The 23,582-nt window shown below is 38.7% G+C and overlaps 1 protein-coding gene across 2 annotated transcripts in view; it reads right to left on the reverse strand.

The window, feature by feature from the left end:
• Nucleotides 1–1,071: 1,071 nt before the first annotated feature.
• The window catches only part of usp2b (ubiquitin specific peptidase 2b), a 59,276-nt gene continuing 36,765 nt past the window's right edge, over nucleotides 1,072–23,582 (reverse strand). The window contains exons 1-12 of one of the 2 annotated variants that reach the window (XM_079870564.1): nucleotides 12,485–13,028; nucleotides 7,597–7,647; nucleotides 7,099–7,222; nucleotides 6,863–6,974; nucleotides 6,613–6,723; nucleotides 5,700–5,764; nucleotides 5,429–5,532; nucleotides 5,242–5,319; nucleotides 4,669–4,747; nucleotides 4,413–4,520; nucleotides 4,130–4,250; nucleotides 1,072–2,789 (exon numbers count right to left, since the gene is read on the reverse strand). In XM_079870564.1, the coding sequence (XP_079726690.1) occupies nucleotides 2,705–2,789; nucleotides 4,130–4,250; nucleotides 4,413–4,520; nucleotides 4,669–4,747; nucleotides 5,242–5,319; nucleotides 5,429–5,532; nucleotides 5,700–5,764; nucleotides 6,613–6,723; nucleotides 6,863–6,974; nucleotides 7,099–7,222; nucleotides 7,597–7,647; nucleotides 12,485–12,643 (1,197 nt within the window). In that variant the 5' untranslated portion in view covers nucleotides 12,644–13,028 and the 3' untranslated portion in view covers nucleotides 1,072–2,704. Of the gene's footprint in view, nucleotides 2,790–4,129; nucleotides 4,251–4,412; nucleotides 4,521–4,668; nucleotides 4,748–5,241; nucleotides 5,320–5,428; nucleotides 5,533–5,699; nucleotides 5,765–6,612; nucleotides 6,724–6,862; nucleotides 6,975–7,098; nucleotides 7,223–7,596; nucleotides 7,648–12,484; nucleotides 13,029–23,582 lie in introns of those variants that run through there. The other variant, XM_079870563.1, reaches the window with a different exon arrangement.

Genomic DNA, 23,582 nt, shown 5'->3' on the forward strand with positions numbered 1-23,582 from the left:
AGCGTCAATCTCGACGCAACGCGAGTTCCCTTGAAAGGGAATGCCTCGGTTACGACTGTAACCTCGGTTCCCTGAAGAGGGAACGAGCGTTGCGTCACCTTGCCATATCTCCTTCATGCCTGTCAGCTGCTACTTCAGACTTTACGAAGCTGCCGCTCTCTGTTTTCAAACAGGCTTTATAGTTTCCTGGTACGTGACGTCACCCGCATCTGAAGTTCCGCCACACCATTGGACTGATTTTACAATGTGCTTCAAGACATCATCACGCAAAGCGTTCTCATAGCGTCAATCTCGACGCAGCGCTCGTTCCCTCTTCAGGGAACCGAGGTTACAGTCGTAACCGAGGCGTTTCCTTTCCTCGCTTCCTTTCCTCGCGTCTCAGCTCCACCCCCCGTAGGATGCGAGGAAAGGCTGCAAGGAAAAGACGCGAGGACGGAGGGATTGAATGAAAGCTTTTTTTATACATTGGAATACTTGATCACTTGAGCGTCACTTCACCGCATCATCAGCAGCGCTCAGAGGATCTGCCCTTATTGTTGTTGAAGTTTGTTTATTTAAGAAATTCATAATAAATATTAATAAAGCAAGATACCCTGTTGAAATATGTGAGATGTGTGGTTTATATAAACTGCAAAGGTAAAGTATAAATAAAAATTATTGTGACCGATGTGAAGGGGGAGGAGAATTTATTCGTGCGTCACGTTTTAGTCGATAAAACTCTTCCGCATTGGATACACCTGTGTATCCTCACTCATGACTCCTCAGGAAGCCTCCTCACTCCTCGATCCTCGCCTCCTCGCTGTGCAATTAGAGAATTGAGATGTCCTTCAAGATGGGTGTGCTCGATCGGTTTCCGGGTCATAGGATGGAGGACGGAGGAGAGAGGAGACGAGGAGGGATATTGAGAAGTACCCATTGAAGAAGATGGTGGTGAAGAAGAAGAAGAAGAAGAAGAAGTAGGTGCACACAGCTTACCCACTGGCACATCTTATCACATAGGCCATTTCTGGAGCACTATAATTCATGATCACTATATGCATATTCTAATGAAGTATTGCAGACAATTCACGATTACTCATGTAGACATCTGCTTTTATTCATATTTACTTCTTTTAAAAAGCAAAAAGCTCTTGATATGAGTTACACTACAGTCACATTTCAGACACAATATTACCACTCATTTAAAATCTCTCGGTAGAAAAAAACATTGTCTGGTTCAAGCACAATAATAAGCTACATTCACAACATTCACTTCATAAATAAAGAAATAATACATAAAGGCGCACAGCACACACACATATACACATACATACGCCCTCCTGGTGGCTTCCTGTTTAATGAAGACTCATTCTCAAATTAAACTGAATATTGTAGTCCCTGACAAACATATTAAGGCCTCTTTCAAATCTGGTATTGCCCCTGGAGGAAAACATTGAGTCCGCAAATGCCTAAAGAGTCAAGAGGGAATAATTCTTCTGGAGATGGATTTCCATGGACCCTTTTCACTTTCCGGGGTTCTCAGAAGCGAAAGGCATCATGGTTGGGTAAACTTCTATAGTGGTGAACGTAAAATACAATTTTTTTTTTTTAAGTTCCCATCTGCTCCAATACCAAAAGAAAAATCCATGATAGCATTTCTATTCTTTCCAAAAGATTAGAAATTATGCCGTTACTCCCTCGATTGTTGTATTAGAAACACCCTCGAAACAGCTTTAACCAGTTTTCTGTAATTCAATGCCAAGGTAATATAACACAAAGTATAGTGTTATACATGTACGCTAATAAAAAAAAAAAATGTAAATATAAAAAATTTATGATATTCATTCATAACTGTGTAAATGTCTCATCACCGTCAATGAAAAGGGTCCAAGGTTTTTCTTTTCGGTTTTACATCTTCCAGCCACCAAGGGGCAGTCATACAATCTTCTCTGTAATGGTGAGGGTTTTTGGAAAGGGCACAGTCATGCATTAGTGTGAAACTAAGCCCTTCCAATGTGCATATTCTATTGAAAATAAGCAAATCAAGCAAAGCAGAGACAAAGCTTGAAGAAACATATTTGCTCGAACAAGTAAACAATCCATTGAACAATCCAAGCATCATTTACACTGTTGACCTATATGGTTCCTCAGCAAGATGACCTCTTGTTTAAATTAGTAGTAATTAGTATGAAATTAAGTAAAACATTGAACTCATGTTAATAAATTAAATAAAGGATGGGGATTGTTTGAGTCGTGGTGACTGCTTGTAGACCCGGACGGCTTCAGTTACACAGTGCATAGAGTCCTACAGTATCAGTCTGGAGACTGACACGTACACACACACAAATACACACACACACACACACACACACACATACACACACACGCAGTCCTGCTCATTCAAGAGAGGTAGTAGTTCATGTTTCTCTGTCTGTCTTTGTTTCAGTTTGTTAAATCCATCCCCAGAGCAGCAGCCTCTTTCAAGGGGAGAGATGGATGGAGGAGCCCTTACGGTGAAGCTCAATCTGGGCTTGGAATAAAACTCATCCCAGGCTTCATTCCACTTCACAAGTCACGACCATAATTTAATTCCAGTGTGTCTTTGGCCTTGGTTAATAGGCCTGGGATAGAGTCCCATAGTCCTCCAAGCATGTAGACCTTGACCATTATGTAGTTCAACAGCAGCAAAAGGGTTTATTTTATCCAAGGCTTGTCCGTTTCATTATCACATGCGTGAAGAGGTCGCCGATTCATAGAACAGCACATATGCATCGCTGCTGCGCACCTGGCTGGATGACATGGGGCTCACCCTGAAATATAAATGATTTATTTTAAACGTTTTTTAAATTGTAATAATAATATTTCACAATATTACTTATTTCATTGTATTTTTTTAATCAAATATATACATGTTAATAACAAAATATATGTTAAACAAAAATACAAATATATAATATAATATAATATAATATAATATAATATAATATAATATAATATAATATAATATAATATAATATAATATAATATCTAAAGACTTCTAAAGTGACTTAAATGTCCAAATACTTTTTGTAGCCACTGCACATACCAATTACATTATAGCCTAGAATGCTGTTAAATACAGATCTATGTTAGGTAAATAAATAAGATTAAAATAGTAATGCACATGCTTAGTTGGGTCAATCCAACAATTTGGTGGATTATGGACCGAGCAGGTTTGTTGAAAACCTTTTTATGATTCAATTATTCTTAAGTCTTGTCAGAGGGAGAAAATGTCATTCTATCATAAATACACACTGGTTAAGCTCAGGCTAATATAACAAAAAAAAAAATCCTGATCATATATTTCAAATTTCACATTAACATTCTATGGCATTTGTCAATCCTGTTACAGGACATGTTTACAATGCAATGTGTAACAGGGTGGACGTTTTAAGCTAATAAAGTCTATTATTAGCTAGGAAAGAACAACATGCTAGCAAAGGAAGAATTTAGGAATCTATTAAAAAAATAAACATTTTCATGTCCAGTATAAATTGACACAACAGGATGGACATGTTATGTCATGTTATGTTTTACACTTATATGTCACCTAAAATTGAGAAAAAGAGAGAAAAGTTTAAGATTGATTCTTACTTTGTTCTTAAAGTTGCTTCCCCTACAAAAAATTATGTTACTTCTAGCAAGACAATATTTAGGGTATAATTTTAAAGGGCAAATAGCACCAATGTAACAGGATGGAGTGGAGTTTGAGGGACATAAACTAATTTAATGGTTTTACACATTAAAATATGTATAACAATACATTTTATTTTATGTCAGAGAGAATAAGTAAATATATTTAGAAATGTAGTAATTTAGAAATATAAATGTAAACTTTTTCCAAAGTGAAGTTGAGAAAGCGTGAATCGGGATATGGGAATTTGTCTGACAAGAGCTGCAAAACAATATTCTTAGGTACTAATCATTATGAAATTGGTTATATCTATGCATGGAAAACCATGTAGCAGTAAAGTTAAATAACATTTTATGTATAATATGCAGTATTGTTTCATAGGGATATAAAATCCACCAAACTGTAGGAATAACTCTGTTATAATCTTACTGCACAAACCTCTTTTTTTTTTTTAGACATTTTGTCATGTCTAATTACCTGGAGTCATTGTACGTGTACCATTCTCCTGTACAGGGACTGCGGCAATATGCTGTATAATGGCCACCCAAAGATGTACCAGTGTGATTGGACACAGCATACAGATTATAGACTGCATTTACTGTGAGTAGAGAGCAGGAAAGATAGAAGAGAAGAGAAACAACAACAATTAAACACAATTATCCTGGAGCTACATTAAAAACTATATTGCTCAAACAACTGTACAGGTATTGGTGTCTGATGTACAGAATACAGGTGTCATAAATGATGATGCAGAACTCACCACTGTTATCAGAGGCAAATTCCCTGAGGTCCAGCTCTTTGAGGGGGAAGTTTACAAAGGTGGAGAGTTTGCTGGTTCTCACACGACACTCAGAGAAACGCTTCAGATCTGAGATAGTTATGAGTCAAGGACAAACAAATACATGCCGCTTTTTATCCAATCCATAACTTAATGATGTTACGTATTTAATTCGTCAATACATGATAGTAATAAAGAATGCAATTCTTTGTATTGTGGTTTTGTTTAAAAAGGATACGAAGCACCAAGATTTTAGGAAATTTCTGAATGGTAAATTTTTTTGTGCATTTCCTTCTGGATTTACATCTGTGGCATGTCTGCATGAAAAAAGACAGGTTAGGATATGTATATATATATATACAACATTACTTAACTAACTACATTAACATGAAATAAAAATACTTTGAAAACATTTCTTAATCTCAGTTAACGTTAATTTCAACTTTTACAAATACATTATTACAATTAAAAGTGATCTGTTTGTATTACTTAATGGACCAATTGACAATAACAATTTGTATTTTTATTAACTAATGTTAACGAAGATTAAGAAATACTGTAACAAATGTGTTGCTCATTGTTAGTTGATGCATTAACTGGGACCTTATTGTGAAGTGTTATATACTGTGTATATATATATATATATATAAATACTTTTTAAATCAGAAAAAAAGTTATGATGTAAAATAAATAAGAAATTATTTATATCCTGCACTTGCTGTAACTCATAAGTAGATGTACGACACTGATCACTTAAACTCCTTACTACAGACAGTCAAATGTTCTTAAATTAGAAAAAATGTATACTTACTGGTCTCTCATTTCCATCTAGCACATCCTCCTTGGTGAAAAGTCGAAGACAATCGATCAAACTCACTTCTCCTGAAGTCTAAGGAAACGAAAAAAAACAACAACAACAAAATGAAACACACAAGTTTACACAAACATGCTGCCATGTCAATAAGCTTGTATTTGAGTGTGACAGTCTTTATATTAACCTTATTGATAGGCAAGGACAGATCCCAGAACGGATCAAACACAGTTGAGCAGAAGCCACACTCGCTGCACGTCAATGAGCTTTTCAACTGACCAACAAACAGATCTGTGAAGAAAAAAAACTCTTTATAACCAGAGCAGGGAACACAAACACACACACACACACACACACACACACACACACACACACACACACACACACACACACACACACACACACACACACACACACACACACACACACACACACACACACACAGCAGGTCAACTCACCGACTACTTTGCTGTCCTCACTCTCCAGGTACTTGTTCCACATTCTCTTGCCTTTCTCGTCATCCCTGTAGATAAAACACATTTAATTTAAGACTCCAGACAGACTTCTCACTATTACTGTCAGATTGCAACAGTTAAACCACACACCACAGGTGATTCATCTGTTAGATCAATCACCACTTCATATTACATCATATTTCAGCACAAAACCGAAACAAAGCAGTATTAATAGGTTCCTAGCGAGGCCAATCCTGTCTAAATCTGTTTAGAAATACATTATTAGCTTTCCAGAGGCCATGGCTAAAATTTCAGTGCACAGATTATTCTTTCGGGGACTCTAAACCAAAACCTAATGAGCTCCCTCGACCCCCGTACAGAAACATTCTACGCAAGCATCAACTTCATGCTCCACACAAATAGCGCTCTGCGCAGTTTCTTTTAAAATACAGAAAAAACAGTGATAATGAGAGATATTATTACAATTTCAAATAGTTTTTTATTAAGAAAATGAGATGCTCAAGAAACATTTCTTATTAATATCAACGATGAACAGTTGTGCTGCTTAATATTTTTGTAGAAACCATGATACATTTGTCCTGGATTTTCTGATGAATAGAAAGTTCAAATGAAAGGCATTTCTTTAAAATATACACTTTTTTCGCCGAGCTTACATGGCGCAATGCATTCTGGGATCGCCTTCAAGGTGAATGATACACGTGATGCTGCCTTAGAATTTGTCTAAAATGAGGTCTTATAAGTTGGCTTATAAATAATTCTTATAAAGGTCTTATAAATAAATTTGAAACATCTTAGCTTTAAACCATTGCTAATTTTGAAGCCAGAAACATTGCTATTTTTGAAACAACAAACATGATGGGAGGGTTTTTAGAACCTGCTTGGTGTATCTACGTACGAGAGGTGATCAAAGTCCTCCATGCTGGTTCTGGGTTTCACTATCACTCTGTTTACTTCGTTATGGAGCCCATCCAGGAGAAACCGCAAGAACTCCTGAGCATCCTGCTGACTACACAACAGAAAACAGAAAGGAAAGAAAGTATATTTTAAAGGGCGTGTTTCAGCTAATTCAAAACTACATATTGAAGAAAACAAGTAAAATATGATGTTAGCATAATACAAAATGTTTTACTGTAGCTGTAACTTACTTGTAACCAACGAATCGAGGGGCATATTTCTGGATCTGCATTTTGAAGTCAGAAGGGCTGATGGCCTCACTGCTAGCGGATGTCCAAAGAGTCTGAGTGAGCTTGGCAAACTCTGAAAACAGAAACACACACATACTGTAGGCAGACATTTGACTAAGACACAGGACCAAAGGCTGCCTGGTATGCATGATAAAAACGAATGCTCTACTATATGAACTGGTAAATGCGTCTCTTACCCTCCATTAGTGCAGCTTTGGCCCTGCAGTTGTTGTTGAGGTCAGTGCGGTGCGAGTTACGCAGACAGTAGTCCCTCAGGTCATGAGTGTTGCTTAGACATTGCAGAATGGAGTTCATGAAACACTGCAGAGACACATTCAACAAAAGGTGAATTAGATGGTTACTACGTAAACATAGTCTGCATTCCACTGAAATATTTAAAGTCATAACAAAACAGAAGTAGTCTTTTTTTGTGTATTTCTGACATACATCAACGTGTAATGGATTATTGAAAAAGATCCAAAATTACGAAGTCATTTTTTACAATGAAAAATAGATTGTGTGTATGTTAACAGTGCACACAAAAACATAGACATATTCAGTTCTTCAAAACATCTTTTATGTTCCACAGATGGAAGTCTTTTGAGTTTGCATTGGCATAAAGGCGAGTAAATATTGACAGAATCTTTTTTTTTTTTGCATGAACTATAAATGGAATCATACTAAGAAATACTTACAGTATTTCCTAGATTCCTGAGGCCCACCAGACCCTGAGCATTCTTTGAGTTCTGCAAGAGAAAAACAGCAAAGTGAGCTTTCTAAGATAACCATTGAATCCAATGACACTTGAGTCATACCAAAACATTTTTTGATAAATTTAAATATGACTAAAGCACATGACTCACTCAGGCCACATCATTTGTTTGGCACAGATACTGACAGTGAAGTGAAAGTGCATGTTTAAGAAGAGCATTAATAAAGAACTTTAAGAGTTATTTTCATTGCATGCATGCCACAAAAAAATTTAATTAAAAGTGTTTCTGATGATATAAAATTACATAACAGCCTACTGCTGTACTGTATAATGAGTCTATATGGTATTATATTTCAGTATTATTATATAGTTTTGAGGACAAATGTGTGTGAGCTAACCAAAGCGTTCTCTCTGGGTTATTAAATGGCATGTTAGCAGATTTAGACAGAGACCCCTGCTGTTGAAGACTTGACACAAACAAATTATGCCCATCTGCCACACCACAACAAAAAATACTTTAAGTAATGTATTCAACGAGGGATGAATCATCACTGTTTGGTCAAATTTACTGTAATGATATATTAAAATCTTGCAGAGGAAACTGTTTCACCAATCAAAATTCAGACAGCTGGGAATGATTAATGATGATGATGATTTCACATGTTTGATATTCTTGACATAAGTGCTCAGCCTGTTGACCATGACATAACACGGAGCGCTCCAGAGAACACGAACAATGCGTCAAGCAGTTTCTCAGTATGAATCTCACGCATGAAACTGGCACACTCCGAATCAGTGATATCAAGGCCTGGAATAGCAGTGCTCATTCTCATGTGCGTCATTCACTGATTGCAGTGTTAACTATGTGATGTTACAATAATGACTGCCATGCTCGGCAGAACTCATCAAAGTTCCAAATTTGCAAACATCCCCTCGGACAGGTCATTTTGAAGTCTGTGAGTGTTTGAGAAAGTGTGTGTGTGACTGAGATTCAAATTTAAAAGTCCATCATTTAAAAGTTAAAGATTGTGGTATTGGTATGCTCTCTACAGATGAGTCACTGACTGTACAGTGTGTGACAGAACTGTATAGCATGTTGAGTGTATCACATATTTTACACTGATGTGATGGTTGTTCACACTATGCAAAAATTCAATAACAATCCATCCATACACACATATGCAGAGTAGAGGCATAAATCTCACAAACCAATTACAATTGTATAAAATAAGAGGTGAACTGCTATCAAAAAACCCATTATTTAAGTACTATTTGAGCCATGGACCACTACTAAACAGTTCCATGTTATTATGATGGTTTTCTTGATACATCTTAAAGTATATTTGAAGTAAAAGCTATCATTTAAAGGAATACTTCACCGCTGGAAAGATGAATGTGTATTTAAGTTGGGTCATTTATGTAGTAGAAATGTGAAATTATTTTAGAAGTTGAAGCCTTCTAGACTGAGAAAAGCCAGAAAATTTATTTTTGGCTCATGTGGATGTAAGAATGCACTTGCTTCGCTGCCCTACGAGGCCACTCCCAAGCCACGCCTACCGGTTACGGAGGGCAGTATTGGAAGAAATGATACAACTAGTCTACTAGTTGACTCGAAACTGAAAAGACGCCGTTTTATCGTGAGTCTCTGTGACGAGTTATATTCAGACAGATCAGAATACACTTCAATTAAAAGTAATGAAGTGCACCAATCAAACACCTTCTATTAGCATCTCTGAGGAGGACAGACACATCAGGTTCAAACATGTTCAGCTGTGACTTATCCCAGGAGTTTTTCTCTTATTCATATATTCATCCAAACATCTGATGAGCTTTCTCTTCCCCAAACAAAATGAGAGAGGGGGAACAGATGGTCCAAGGCCTCACTCCGCTGCTGAGCCGGTCTCTGGCTTTCACACCCAGCTCTTAAACCAAACAGATTGGTATGACAACAGCCAGCACCCAGCAGCAGCCATGGGTACGGCAAGCGCAAGGAGTTCTGCCTCGAAAGCGACTGGGTAACAAGAGGGCAGCGGGATCTCACATTGGCTGTCTCTTCAAAGATCTTCGATGTGCTGCGAGCTAATTGGCTGGCACGAGTTAAAAGCGAGTGAGAAGGAACACTGTGTCCTGACCTTAGTTTCTGGAAGCCATGGCTGTCACCAACATAAGAACTCAATGTGCTCTGATGCCAAAAGGCTGGTCACATGCACATACTGAGGCACATTTTATTCAAGCAGACTCCAGAGGCTAAGTTCTTTAATACCTTAATGTGTATTTATGAATCAATTCAACATCCTTTATTTGTGTCCTTGATTATTTTAGACACATTTGTAAACAGTTTATAGCAGGTCAAATTTGTCCCATATTTCAGTGCATACTGTTCAAAAATAAAGGACACATTTGGGACAAGTTGGGACACCTAGAAGGAACTGTCTCATCAGAAATGAGACAATCTGGTTGCCGTAACTTAATCTAAACCAGTGTTGATGATAAGCCACACCATTTCATTTCACTGTTATCTTGAAAATGATTGACAATCTAGATGGGCAGGATAGAGATTTTGTGTAAGGTCACAGGCATGTGAAGAACAGGACCTTTGGCAATTCTTGGAATGTAATCGCTAGATACACAGATAACACACATTCCTTCAGAAAGGCATGGCTTACTTATAGGAGTCCATTTGTTCCTGAATATTACATAATGTTATCTTCTGATTTTTCATTGTTGCATAACAAACACTGGTTCCACTGGGTAATGTGGTCATCATCACTCCAATAATTTATGTTAAGCCCCTTGAACTGTGTTGTTGTAAAATACTGCAAATAAGGCTTAAGGTTTTCCCATCATTAAAAGCCACATATAACCGTTTTAAATGGATTCTTAATCTTATGGATTATTTGCTGCCATTAACTGTTTCAGTTTCTGTATAATGGGTTTTCAAACTAGGGGTTTGAACATTTCTTGGGGATCCACTGAACATTTCAGAGAAAATAAAGGTGACTTAATATTATTTACAGAATTTGATTTAGTTTTTCGCTCTTTCTAAGTCTGGTCATAAATCGTATATATATATATATTTTTTTTTTGTAAAACATTATTTATTTATAAGTTTTCATCTCTCCTTCCTTGCAACATTCTTTCGAGTACCATTTTTCAGTACCATTTTACATCTAATAGTACTCTATTGGGTAAAAATGTTAATAAAAAGTTTATATTTTCAAGATATTTTAATAATTTCTTTTTACTCATAAAAATGTAAAGCTGTCATCATTTAAAAGGGAAACAGCATATTGGGGGTCGTTGGCAGTAATAGCCCTATCTATGTGCTGTATAACAACATGACAACAACATTTGTTAAACATATGGAATCTAGCTCAGTATTGAGTCATCTTAATATGAATGTGTAACACAGCACAAATCGGGCACAGAAAAACAGACGTAAACATAGGAAACAATTTGCCTTTCTGAGCTAAATAGCCCTTAGTAATTTAGAAAGATCAACAAACAAATTTACAGCACAAGGAGGTGGTGACATGCCTCTAGTTATGTAGCCTGAACTAGGTCTGCATCACAGATGACTCAATATCATCCGTTTTAATTTACACTCTAATTAACAGTGCTTAAGTGGTTTCCTGACTCCTCATGAATATGCGCGACGCAAGAGCTGCGCAGGTAGATGGCGTCAATCGCTCAACGCAAAGCCACTTAAGCCAGCGGCTTAAAACGCAACTAAACAATGACCGGAGTTACGTAACAGTCCTCGCTTCGAACATTCGCATTATTTGTATATTATTGGCAGTGATTCCGACGCGACAAACGTAGGCTTCCGTATGAAGCAGCATTATGAGTTTGAAAACACACTGAAGTAATGTCAGGACGCGAGAACGCTGGTTACCGGTACTTGGCAAGGTCAGAGATAGCAGCCAGCATCTGTATATGCGCTTCTGTTGGGACACATTGGGGAACAAGTCTGCAAGACTCAAATACTTTAAATGCTAATACAAGAAATGCGCATATTTCTAATGTGCGTGTGGCTTGTTCCCTAAAAGGTAAATCTTAAAAACACAGGGTGGATATACCACCATATTAGATCTAATGGACTGAATTTATATATTTATTCAGAATACAATTATTTCAGTTAATTGTCTTCATATGAGCAAAGATGGCATGCAACTGTTGCTTATTGTTCAGGTAGCCTACGTCTAATAACTTTCTCACATCTCCATCAATTATTAGAGTCAATAATGTTTCTGCAACCATATAGCCTAGCACATTTGGGATGTCTCACGTTTTTGTCTATTTAATATTTTGTACTTTTCTAAAATATGTTGTCATGTTTATCTCCTCAGGGGTTTATAAATTGCAAAACATCTATGTTGCTATTCCCTACAACTATTTCCTAAAATAAACAACATCAAAAACAAATCAATATTGTGAGGACGTATATTGAGCTTCCATGCTCACTTTTAAAATTCACAAAGCCCAAACAATATGGGCTATAGGCTATATATATATATATATATATATATATATATATATATATATATATATATATACACACACACACACACACACACACACACACACATTGATTTTGATGAGTGATGTGATATTCACAGTGATTTTACAATCAAAGATAATCTGCTACTAAACTACCATTTGAGGTAGGAAAAAGGATAAGAAAACAGTTGACATGTTAAAACTACAAAAGCAATGAGGCGTGAGTTTGTGAGTGTTACTTGTTCTTGAGTGTTCGTTTTCATGGCCAAAATATTCTCAAATACTTCCTCTGATAAACTACTTTCACCTCTATTTTAGTCACAGTAGGCTAAAGTCGAGATGATAACTTACGAGCTGCTAGTTAGGCTTACCTTTGCCTGGTTAATAAGAAGCCCCACAAACGTGGACACCAGCATAGAGCGAGACATCGTCGGACTTTTTCTGCGCATATCCTGTTTTATAAAGGGGAAAGCTGAAGCCGGCGGTTCCTCTGGGACAGTGACCGTGTACGACTGTCTTATACTCGGCATTATGACTGCAGAAAACTAGCGAAATAAACGGCGCAATGTCTTAATATGACAACACCAAAGCCAGAGTATTCCTGCGTTTCAGTAAAGATCCTCTCTTTTTTTCTTGCAGTCTTTCTGATGGTCCCTTGTAGTAGGCTATTCCTCAGGTGATATTCTTGTCATGCACTGTGCTCAGTATATGTCCTTGGGCTCACGAGAGCTTAACATTCACGAATAATGTCGACGTATCGCGCAGGTCGCATACAATAAATATTACAATAGAGAAAAAGATACAGAATTGTACTAAATCGACTCGCGCTTAAATATTCTGACAGGTGTTCTGTATTCAGCCGGTTGTAATCCGGGTGCGCGAGCGCTGAATGTCAGATATCAGAAGAGCAATAATGGAAAAGTCTGAGTGCTGTTTGCTTTTACTCGGGCGAGCACACGCCCCCTCGGCACGAGAGAGACGTCACCAAACGCCTCATGCTCTCCTGACGTCACCCAGCAGAGGACAAGACCTTCCCATTCATCTGTGACAGCAGCACTGATCACACAACCAGAGCATGTGTCCCTGTAGTCAGATAAGTTTCTTCGGGTTGGAACGACATGAGGGTGAGTAAATGATGACAGAATTTCCATTTGTGGGTGAACTATCCCTTTAAAAAGCTGCAGCCTCACACAACTGGTGTGTATACTTCAGCGTATGATGACAACTGTCTGGGTTGCAAAACGTCAGACACCCCCTCCTACTACACATTCAAAATATAATGTAAGCTGAAACAGACACTTACGCATCATAGACAGTGAACAGCGATCGTGGCATTTTGGAACCCACTACCAAACAAGCAATGCTGATAATAATATTATTATGGTACAGCTTTATCTATTAAATGTAGGCTATTTAATGGACCGTAAACACTTACAATTTATTTGGGAAATAAATCAAACTATTATGCACATTTTATTAAAGCAATTGTGCAAAATGGTCATTGAGTTGGTAAATTTACAGATTGACCAGTAATTCTGGAAAATGACTGAAGCTGAACAGTGCCATCGGCGGCCAGAGTAAAATCAGTTACCACTGCGGCCTATTAGATTTGAATTAACTTACCTAAATGGAAAACAATTCCAGCAGTAATTATTTTGCTTCTTGGTTGATGCTATAGGGGTATTATAACTGACGATATTATTGGTCAATTTTACTGTCATTTGAAGTCAGTCTTTGAACATATACATATTTTTGCTATCTGAAATACATGTTCTGGTATTGCATAATTTCTCCAAAACTCACACACTTTCTTCCCTCACTTGCCTCAGTGTATTGCTCACAGGTTAAAATGAAACTAATTACAAGACTTTGCACTATAGGCTGATACTGAGTGACTTCAGGGCGTCCCTTTTCACATTTATATAGCCTTCCTATTCAAGTTACTCTTTGGATAGCTCAGTGGCAACAAAGTGTACAGTTGAACGTTAAAGGAGTCATCATTCACTGCCCCTACCAGAATGCCTGAATTAACTACAGTTCCTTACACAAAAACCTTTACTTTTTTTTCAGGGTGTTTATTTTTGTTTGTTTTAGCATTATTTACTTTAATTATATTATTATAATTATATATTATTAATTTATTATTCTTACAATATTTTGTTTTATGCAACCATAAAATGTACTTTTCATTTGAATAAAACAACATTTTCTACTTAACAATATGATGTAATAGAAAGTTTTGTGAGATGTGATGGTTGTAGTTTCATGACTCAATACTGTTACTAACATTACTCTAAATCTATCCTCTAGTGACCCTATTACCTCACCCTAAATTGCTCCACACTAAAAGGCCCAGCAGACCAGTGACCCAGAAGCAGCTGTAGGGCAATTTGTGTGGGAACAATGGCAAAAAGCCCTAGTGGTATTTCTCTAAAGCTCTCTTGAGTCTTTTCACCAGCCTATTATGTAAGCAGCATCTAAAGCATGCAGAGCTGGCCTATTCTGTGCAAATAATTGCATTCATCTTATGAAACACACTCTGAGTCGAGCTTATATAAGAGCTGTTTGAAGCTGTGTGCAGAGCCTTATATTCATGCCAGCCACAATCCACATCATCAGTGATGGACATGCCAAAGCATTGCCATCTCACTGCCACAACTAACAGATGTGCTTATGTGAGAGAGACACACACACTCAAAGCGAATTAGAGGGACTGTCTGTTTTGTAGATATCTGAATAGCAGGCCTCTCTATATAAACAAACCAGAGCGACACATGAGCACAAAAGGAGAGCGTGCCTTCATAATAACAACAGAGGGCATCTACACATATAGTATTAAAATATATATATATTTTTTTATAAAAATGTATTTATTGCAAAATTTATTGCTGTGGACTTTAAGCCAGTCATAGACTTATGTTTAAGGACATGGAAACACGGAAAATTACTGTTTTATGATTTCGTATAATGATGACTACATTCTCTTTTTGTAATGTGTATTTATTTGTTCATAAATTATATTAAATCAATAAATCAGGTCATAAATAAAATCTACGATAATAGTATATGAAATGTAATTTGCGTTTAGCCCTAAAAATCTTTCAACTTTTTTGGTGAGGAAAACTTTTGTTGTTCTTTAGTGGTGTACAGAAAGGAAACAATTAACGCTTCCTGTGATTGCTTATTGGAAAAAAAGCATTAATTGAGTGCCTTTCACAAGTATATAACCTACAAAAGCATGCCATGAATGACTGGTGTTTACATAACTGAGCTAATCAGCATGCAGGGCTGTTGCACAACAGACCTCCATAGTTAGACTGGCACAGAGGTCATTGCTCTCAGGGAACCAACCAGTGGAGCCTAGCATGATAGAGGATTTAAGCCCAGAATAAGTGAGGATGATTGGGCGTGAGCCCTTGTCTAACATTCTTGGTAATTGACCTCTAACTTAATTATTAACTGTCAGAGGTCCTGAAGACGGTTTAAGCAGGTCAGTAGATAAAGTGTCAAGTCAGCATGGAAGAGTTCTAGTCTTTGTGGAAAGATACCGAGAACAGCAAAAAAGCATATCTTGTCAATTCTGCCACCGTTCACAAAACATCTATTCACACAGGTGCATGACAGAAGAAGAGGAAAAGAGAAAGACTGCTTGCGTTTAAAGTCTATCATAAGCAGCAGTCCTCGACGCAGACGGAGTGATGTCACCAGAACCACTGCAGTGACTCATTCGGAACCCGCCAGTCAAAAATAGACCAAAACATCACACTGACCTCTAAACACTTCCAACACACACAGACATATCACAACACGAAAAACATCACAGTGACCTCTAAATTATTCAAACGGTGGGTGCACTAAACACAACAGGCAGAGCAGCAGAAGTCTTGAATATAATCACACTCATAGTCTCATACCAACCACAACAAACCCCTGGGTCAGTGAGAAAAAAAGGACAAACCTTTTTAAAATATGGTTTAAAACTCACACATATATAATAAGTATCGGAAGTATCGATACTTTAGTATCAATCCGCCCATTGTCAAAGGCTGCAAGGAAAAAACGGATGCTGTGTTAATTGAGTTAACTATTTGGAATGTTAAACAGAAAACATTCATTATGTGTGAATTTTGTAAGCCCAATTAATGTGATATATTATAAAACATTATTATTAAATAATATCTACATTTTTCAAATATATTTGAATGCAGCTTCAAACATGATAAGAAAAACAAAATACTGTGGCCATGAAAAAGAATATGTGGCCACATTGTACTAAATTGTTTACTTGTTTTATAAGGGAATAGATATTTTGGCCACAATTTAAACTAAATAAAGTGTTGCATTTTATATATTATTTAAACTTCCGCATGTCATGTGCCGGTCTCCATAATTATAAAAAAAATTATTTTTTTTTTTTTTACATTTATCAGTCAGCCTAAAACATTTTTTAAAATACATTCTGATATTGACACACAGTTTCAATTTGTTTTCCCGGAAGTATAAAAGGGGCACCTTGCAAACATGACATTCATCTTTTCGTCTTCAGGGACTGTTCTGTTTGTAAACGCTGAAGGATTATGGTAAGAGAAATTTAAAAATGATACGCACGGGGAAGGCTGATTGTTTTCAGAAGTGTGCTGACCCGTGCCCAAGATATTTGACGCCGGGTGACACACATGAACTGTGCGTTTTCTGTCTGGTTGAAGATCACGCACAGGCGGTTCTCGAAGGCATCTGGACCTCGTGATTCAGGTCCTGCTCTTGCTGAGGCAGAGTGGCAACTTGCATCATGGGGTTCTTAGAAGGACATTGCCGATCGCCTTGAGATCGCCAGCTCAGACGATTCGGCGGCTGACGAGGGTGAATTGCAGGTGGATGAAGAAGACTATTATTCTCATCATAGACCATAGACCACCAGCTCAGGCGAGCTGATCTTCACGCGGAGATTGAGAGGGCATGGAAGAACCCATACTCTGCCCGGATCCACCGACATCAGCAGATTAGTTCCGCTGATGTTGAGGGGATTGGAGAGCATGGGTATGTGTCGATGCCGCCTATTGACAAGACGTTTGCGAACAATCTCATGTCTGGGCGGGCGCCGACACTGAGAGCTGAAGACTACAGCACGTTTGAATGGCAGAGCATACATGGCAGTGGGTCAGGCCAGTGCTGCCCTGCACACCATGGTGGTGCTGCAGGTGTACCAGGCTGAGCTGCTTGGGGATCTTGACCAGGGGGCAGGGATATCCCCTGAGGCGGTTGCTGAGATGCGCGCACCACAGATCTTGCTCTCCAGACCACTAAACATGGCCCTTCAAAGTCCGAGGACCGTAGACAGGGCCAGAGAGCCAGTGTCGCCTCTCGTGCACCCCCTCCATGGAGGAGCAGGTCGCAGAAGAGGCGTGACTCCCGCAAGAAGAGTCATCTGAGGGAGGTGATCCAACACAAATGCACGCAGGGTAGGTTGAGGCAGAGTGGCGTATGTTGTACTCCCCTTGCTTAAAGGGTGTTGCTTTGTTGCTGAGTACACTGCCTTTGGCAATGTGATTAGGTACCAGGATGCTGTAGGCGCTGTATAAACAGCTTATCTGCCAACGAAGGCAGCACGGTTAGGTGTTAGGCCTCAGCAGGCCTCCTTGACCAGGCAGCCCCCAAGAGAGCTCTGGCCTAGCTTACCTCTGGTGGTTGGCCTTAGTAGTTCGGGCAGTAGACTCACTGATGGGTAGTTGGCCTTAACAGGCCTCCTCGGAGGTGAGTCCCAACATACATTATAGCTGCGACCAGGTAGCTAGCCGTATTAGGCCTCCTGTGGGAGAGGAAGAATTTACTAAACTCGTTAAATCATCTAAATCGACAACATGTATGTTAGACCCTATACCGACTAAGCTACTGAAAGAGATGCTTCCAGAGGTCATAGATCCTCTTCTTAATATCATTAATTCAACTTATTATCAATAGGATATGTACCAAAAACTTTTAAGCTGGCCATGATTAAACCGCTTGTTAAAAAAACGCAACTTGATCCTACAGAATTAGTCAATTACAGGCCGATCTCGAATCTACCTTTTCTGTCAAAGATACTAGAAAAGGCAGTGTCCTCACAACTATGTTCCTTTCTAGAAAGAAATGATATCTGCGAGGATTTCCAGTCAGGATTTAGACCGCACCATAGTACCGAGACTGCTCTCATCAGAGTCACAAATGATTTGCTCCTATCATCCGATCGTGGTTGTATCTCTCTATTAGTGTTACTCGATCTAAGTGCTGCATTTGACACTATCGACCATAACATTCTTTTAAATAGACTTGAAAATTATGTTGGCATTAGTGGAATTGCACTATCATGGTTTAAATCATACTTATCTGACCGTTATCAGTTTGTAGCAGTAAATGAAGAGATGTCTTATCGATCACAAGTTCAGTATGGCGTACCACAAGGCTCAGTACTAGGACCGCTGCTGTTTACTCTGTACATGCTACCTTTAGGAGATATCATTAGGAAGCATGGCATTAGTTTTCACTGTTATGCTGATGATACTCAGCTCTATATTTCTTCACGCCCCGACGTAACTTACCAATTCACAAAATTAACGGAATGCATAGCTGATATAAAAAACTGGATGACTAGTAATTTCCTATTACTAAATTCTGAAAAAACAGAGATTCTAATTATTGGACAAAAAACTTCCACACGTAATAATCTAGAATACTGTCTAACACTTGATGGCTGCTCTGTTAAGTCTTCGTCGTCGGTTAGGAACCTGGGTGTGCTCTTTGATACCAATCTTTCATTTGAAAGTCACGTGTCTAGTATCTGTAAAACCGCATTTTTCCATCTTAAAAATATATCTAAATTACGCCATATGCTCTCAATGACAAATGCGGAACAATTAGTTAATGCGTTCATGACCTCAAGGCTAGATTATTGTAATGCTCTACTGGGTGGTTGCCCTGCACACTTAATAAACAAACTACAGCTGGTCCAAAACGCAGCAGCTCGAGTTCTTACCAGAACCATGAAGTATGACCATATTAGCCCGGTTCTGTCAACACTGCATTGGTTCCCTATTAAACATCGCATAAATTTTAAAATATTGCTGATTACTTACAAAGCACTAAATGGTTTAGCTCCGCAGTACTTGAGTGAGCTCTTAACGCATTATAGTCCTTCACGTCTATTGCGATCTCAAAATTCCGGCCAGTTAATAATACCTAGAATATCAAAATCTGTCTCTGTCAGTTCAAAGCTACACTAAAAACACATCTCTTTGACCTAGCATACACATAACACATTATAGACTTCTATAATTCCATATTAGGCTGCATAGATTAGGTCAGCCGGAACCGGGAACACTTCCCATAAATCCTGATGTACTTGTTACATCATAAGAAGAATGGCATCTACGCTAATTTTAGTGTCTTTGTTTATCCCAAGGTTTTCCCGCAGCCTGCCGGATCCAGGCCGTATCTAGAGTTGGGCGATATGCTCCATTTTCATATCGTCCTATCGTCAGCCTGTGAGATCGGCGATACACGATATTATCGTGAGGGGGGCGGGGCTTACTTATTTGATTATTAACTTGCTTATTTACTCATCAATTTGCTTGTTTTATTACTTACGTTTTATATATGAGAATATTTTTCTATTTTGCTAGCAAAGATGGAGTGTTTTTTAATAGGCCAAATCAGGTTATTTCCCGGTATAGTGAGGTAAAAAAAAGGATCCTAATCATTCTTGTATCTGACTCGGAGTATTTCAACATGTCAGTCCGTCAATTTACGGACACACATTATCCTCTCATGCCGTTACAGATGCAGCATTTTGACTGTACTTCTGCACGAGGTGTGAACACATTTTGATAATTTCTTGGGTCAAGAAAGAGTCGGAGTCTGCGATATGTCCTCCTACCAGTGCTCTTTCTGTCTGGATGCACTTCACATATGCGCACCGCACTTCAATAAGCCCAAATAACGCTGGTTAATGTGTTTTAAATGCCGGGAGAAATCAGAAGCACAAATCTAAAAGTCGATCGGTTATAGGCTACTTAAACTTATGACTTGACTCTGATAAAGGAAAACGGGTTAATGCGTTTACATGACCACATGCATTGTCAGTTTATTCAGCATAATCGAGTTAATAAAGTGCATAATCAGCGCTTATTCCCTGAAAAAACGAAAGCAGAAACGGACTGAGCTTTCGTTGCGCGTTCTCTCAGAGACAACGGTGGATATAACGGTAGGCTATAGCAACTATCTTAATTTACTGGCTTAATATTTCTCTTGTGGACTTACATTATTGACAGTGAAAAAATTAGAAGAATATTTCTTGTTAAACAAGTGTTTGAAGTTGCTTTTGATTTTCACAGATGGCAGAGTGGTGCTACGTTCGTGAACTAAAGACTTTTAATAGGCCTAGGCCTATATATAACTTTATTGATATTATTATTATCATTAATATTTTGTAATTGTATTGTTTTTAGTGTTATTAGTGTCATTAAATGTTTTGTTAATGTGCTATGGAAACAAAATAGCCTACTGACGAACAACGATGTCGTCTTCATCTTGGCTCTGTATAAGAATGATGCGTCTGTTAAAACAAGCACTCTTGACAATTTGTGAATGGATCACCTTGCAATTAAATTTTGTTGTGGGATGTAGTTTTTTAGTCTGTTTTTAAAACATTTTCTTTGAGGAGTCCTCATATGCGCGTGTCGGTGATGTCGCAAGTGTGGTTATGTGGTGATGTCGTTATGAATTTAGGCAACTAAGGCAAGGCAAATTAATTGTAGTTCCTAATTAATATAATAACAATACTAGCTTCATAATAATAATAATAATAATGATTTAATACATTAATGGGAAAACGAGCCAATTATCGTATTGATATCGTCAAAGGCATCTGCCAGCATCGATATCTCTGACTATCGTCGATACACGATACTATCGTCTATTGGCACAACCCTAGCCGTATCCAGATCTGACGAAGGACCTTCGCCTGGACCCGATGTCAACGCAGTGCTGAAGTGCCAACTAGTCTATCCCTATGGAGGATCCCTTTACCACTCTACAGATAAAGCGTTGTCGGGAAAATTCGTTTCGCGTACCTACCCGGAAGTGACAAAATAAAATAAAATTCTGTATCAAAATTTATAAGGAATGACCAGTACTTCGTTTAGGCTTGGTTTGTAGGGAATTCCAAACCTGCACACATACAGTGAGGAAAATAAGTATTTGAACACCCTGCTATTTTGCAAGTTCTCCCACTTAGAAATCATGGAGGGGTCTGAAATTGTCATCGTAGGTGCATGTCCACTGTGAGAGACATAATCTAAAAAAAAAAATCCAGAAATCACAATGTATGATTTTTTAACTATTTATTTGTATGATACAGCTGCAAATAAGTATTTGAACACCTGAGAAAATCAATGTTAATATTTGGTACAGTAGCCTTTGTTTGCAATTACAGAGGTCAAACATTTCCTGTAGTTTTTCACCAGGTTTGCACACACTGCAGGAGGGATTTTGGCCCACTCCTCCACACAGATCTTCTCTAGATCAGTCAGGTTTCTGGGCTGTCGCTGAGAAACACGGAGTTTGAGCTCCCTCCAAAGATTCTCTATTGGGTTTAGGTCTGGAGACTGGCTAGGCCACACCAGAACCTTGATATGCTTCTTACAGAGCCACTCCTTGGTTATCCTGGCTGTGTGCTTCGGGTCATTGTCATGTTGGAAGACCCAGCCTCGACCCATCTTCAATGCTCTAACTGAGGGAAGGAGGTTGTTCCCCAAAATCTCGCAATACATGGCCCCGGTCATCCTCTCCTTAATACAGTGCAGTCGCCCTGTCCCATGTGCAGAAAAACACCCCCAAAGCATGATGCTACCACCCCCATGCTTCACAGTAGGGATGGTGTTCTTGGGATGGTACTCATCATTCTTCTTCCTCCAAACACGTTTAGTGGAATTATGACCAAAAAGTTCTATTTTGGTCTCATCTGACCACATGACTTTCTCCCATGACTCCACTGGATCATCCAAATGGTCATTGGCAAACTTAAGACGGGCCTTGACATGTGCTGGTTTAAGCAGGGGAACCTTCCGTGCCATGCATGATTTCAAACCATGACGTCTTAGTGTATTACCAACAGTAACCTTGGAAACGGTGGTCCCAGCTCTTTTCAGGTCATTGACCAGCTCCTGTAGTTCTGGGCTGATTTCTCACCTTTCTTAGGATCATTGAGACCCCACGGGGTGAGATCTTGCATGGAGCCCCAGTCCGAGGGAGATTGACAGTCATGTTTAGCTTCTTCCATTTTCTAATGATTGCTCCAACAGTGGACCTTTTTTCACCAAGCTGCTTGGCAATTTCCCCGTAGCCCTTTCCAGCCTTGTGGAGGTGTACAATTTTGTCTCTAGTGTCTTTGGACAGCTCTTTGGTCTTGGCCATGTTAGTAGTTGGATTCTTACTGATTGTATGGGGTGGACAGGTGTCTTTATGCAGCTAACGACCTCAAACAGGTGCATCTAATTTAGGATAATAAATGGAGTGGAGGTGGACATTTTAAAGGCAGACTAACAGGTCTTTGAGGGTCAGAATTCTAGCTGATAGACAGGTGTTCAAATACTTATTTGCAGCTGTATCATACAAATAAATAGTTAAAAATCATATATTGTGATTTCTGGATTTTTTTTTTTTTTTAAATTATGTCTCTCAGAGTGGACATGCACCTACGATGACAATTTCAGACCCCTCCATGATTTCCAAGTGGGAGAACTAGCAAAATAGCAGGGTGTTCAAATACTTATTTTCCTCACTGTATATTCAAATGCACATAACTATAGAGCCAATTCTTAATGCTCATGTGAACGCCATCAGCGTTTATCACAGGTTCGCGTTTAAAGTCTATGTAGAGAGAATGGTGTCGTCTTAGCGGCCCCTAATTTAATAACAAATGATCGTTGTGACGGAAGCGAGTCAATCAAAACTAACTTTAGCTGGAAAATAACTTTATTAAAGAACCACTATAAAGCCAAAACAATCTCTATTACCTTAAATTATACGTTTGTCTCTGTAAAGCTGCTTTGAAACAATCTACATTGTTAAAAGCGCTATATAAATGAGGATAACTTGACTTGACTTGACTTGACTTGACTAGCTATCAGGTAGTAGGCCTCACCAGGCCTCCCGGAAGGCGAGTTTCCACATTTGGTAGTTACCAGGTAGTAGGCCTCACCAGGCCTCCCAGAAGGCGAGTTTCCACATTTGGTGGTTACCAGGTGGTAGGCCTCACCAGGCCTCCCAGAAGACGAAGTTTCCACATGTGGTGGTTGTCAGGTAGTAGGCCCAACCAGGCCTCCCTGTAAGTGGTTTCCCAGCGATGCTGGGTTCGGGCAGCTAGTGGCCGCTTGCTATCAGTTCAGCTGGCCTTAGCAGGCAGCTTCTGAAGGCAAGCTTGCGCCCTGGCTCGAC

The sequence above is a fragment of the Squalius cephalus genome (assembly GCF_949319135.1).
Source record: "Squalius cephalus genome assembly, chromosome: 5".
Lineage (NCBI taxonomy): Eukaryota > Metazoa > Chordata > Actinopteri > Cypriniformes > Leuciscidae > Squalius > Squalius cephalus.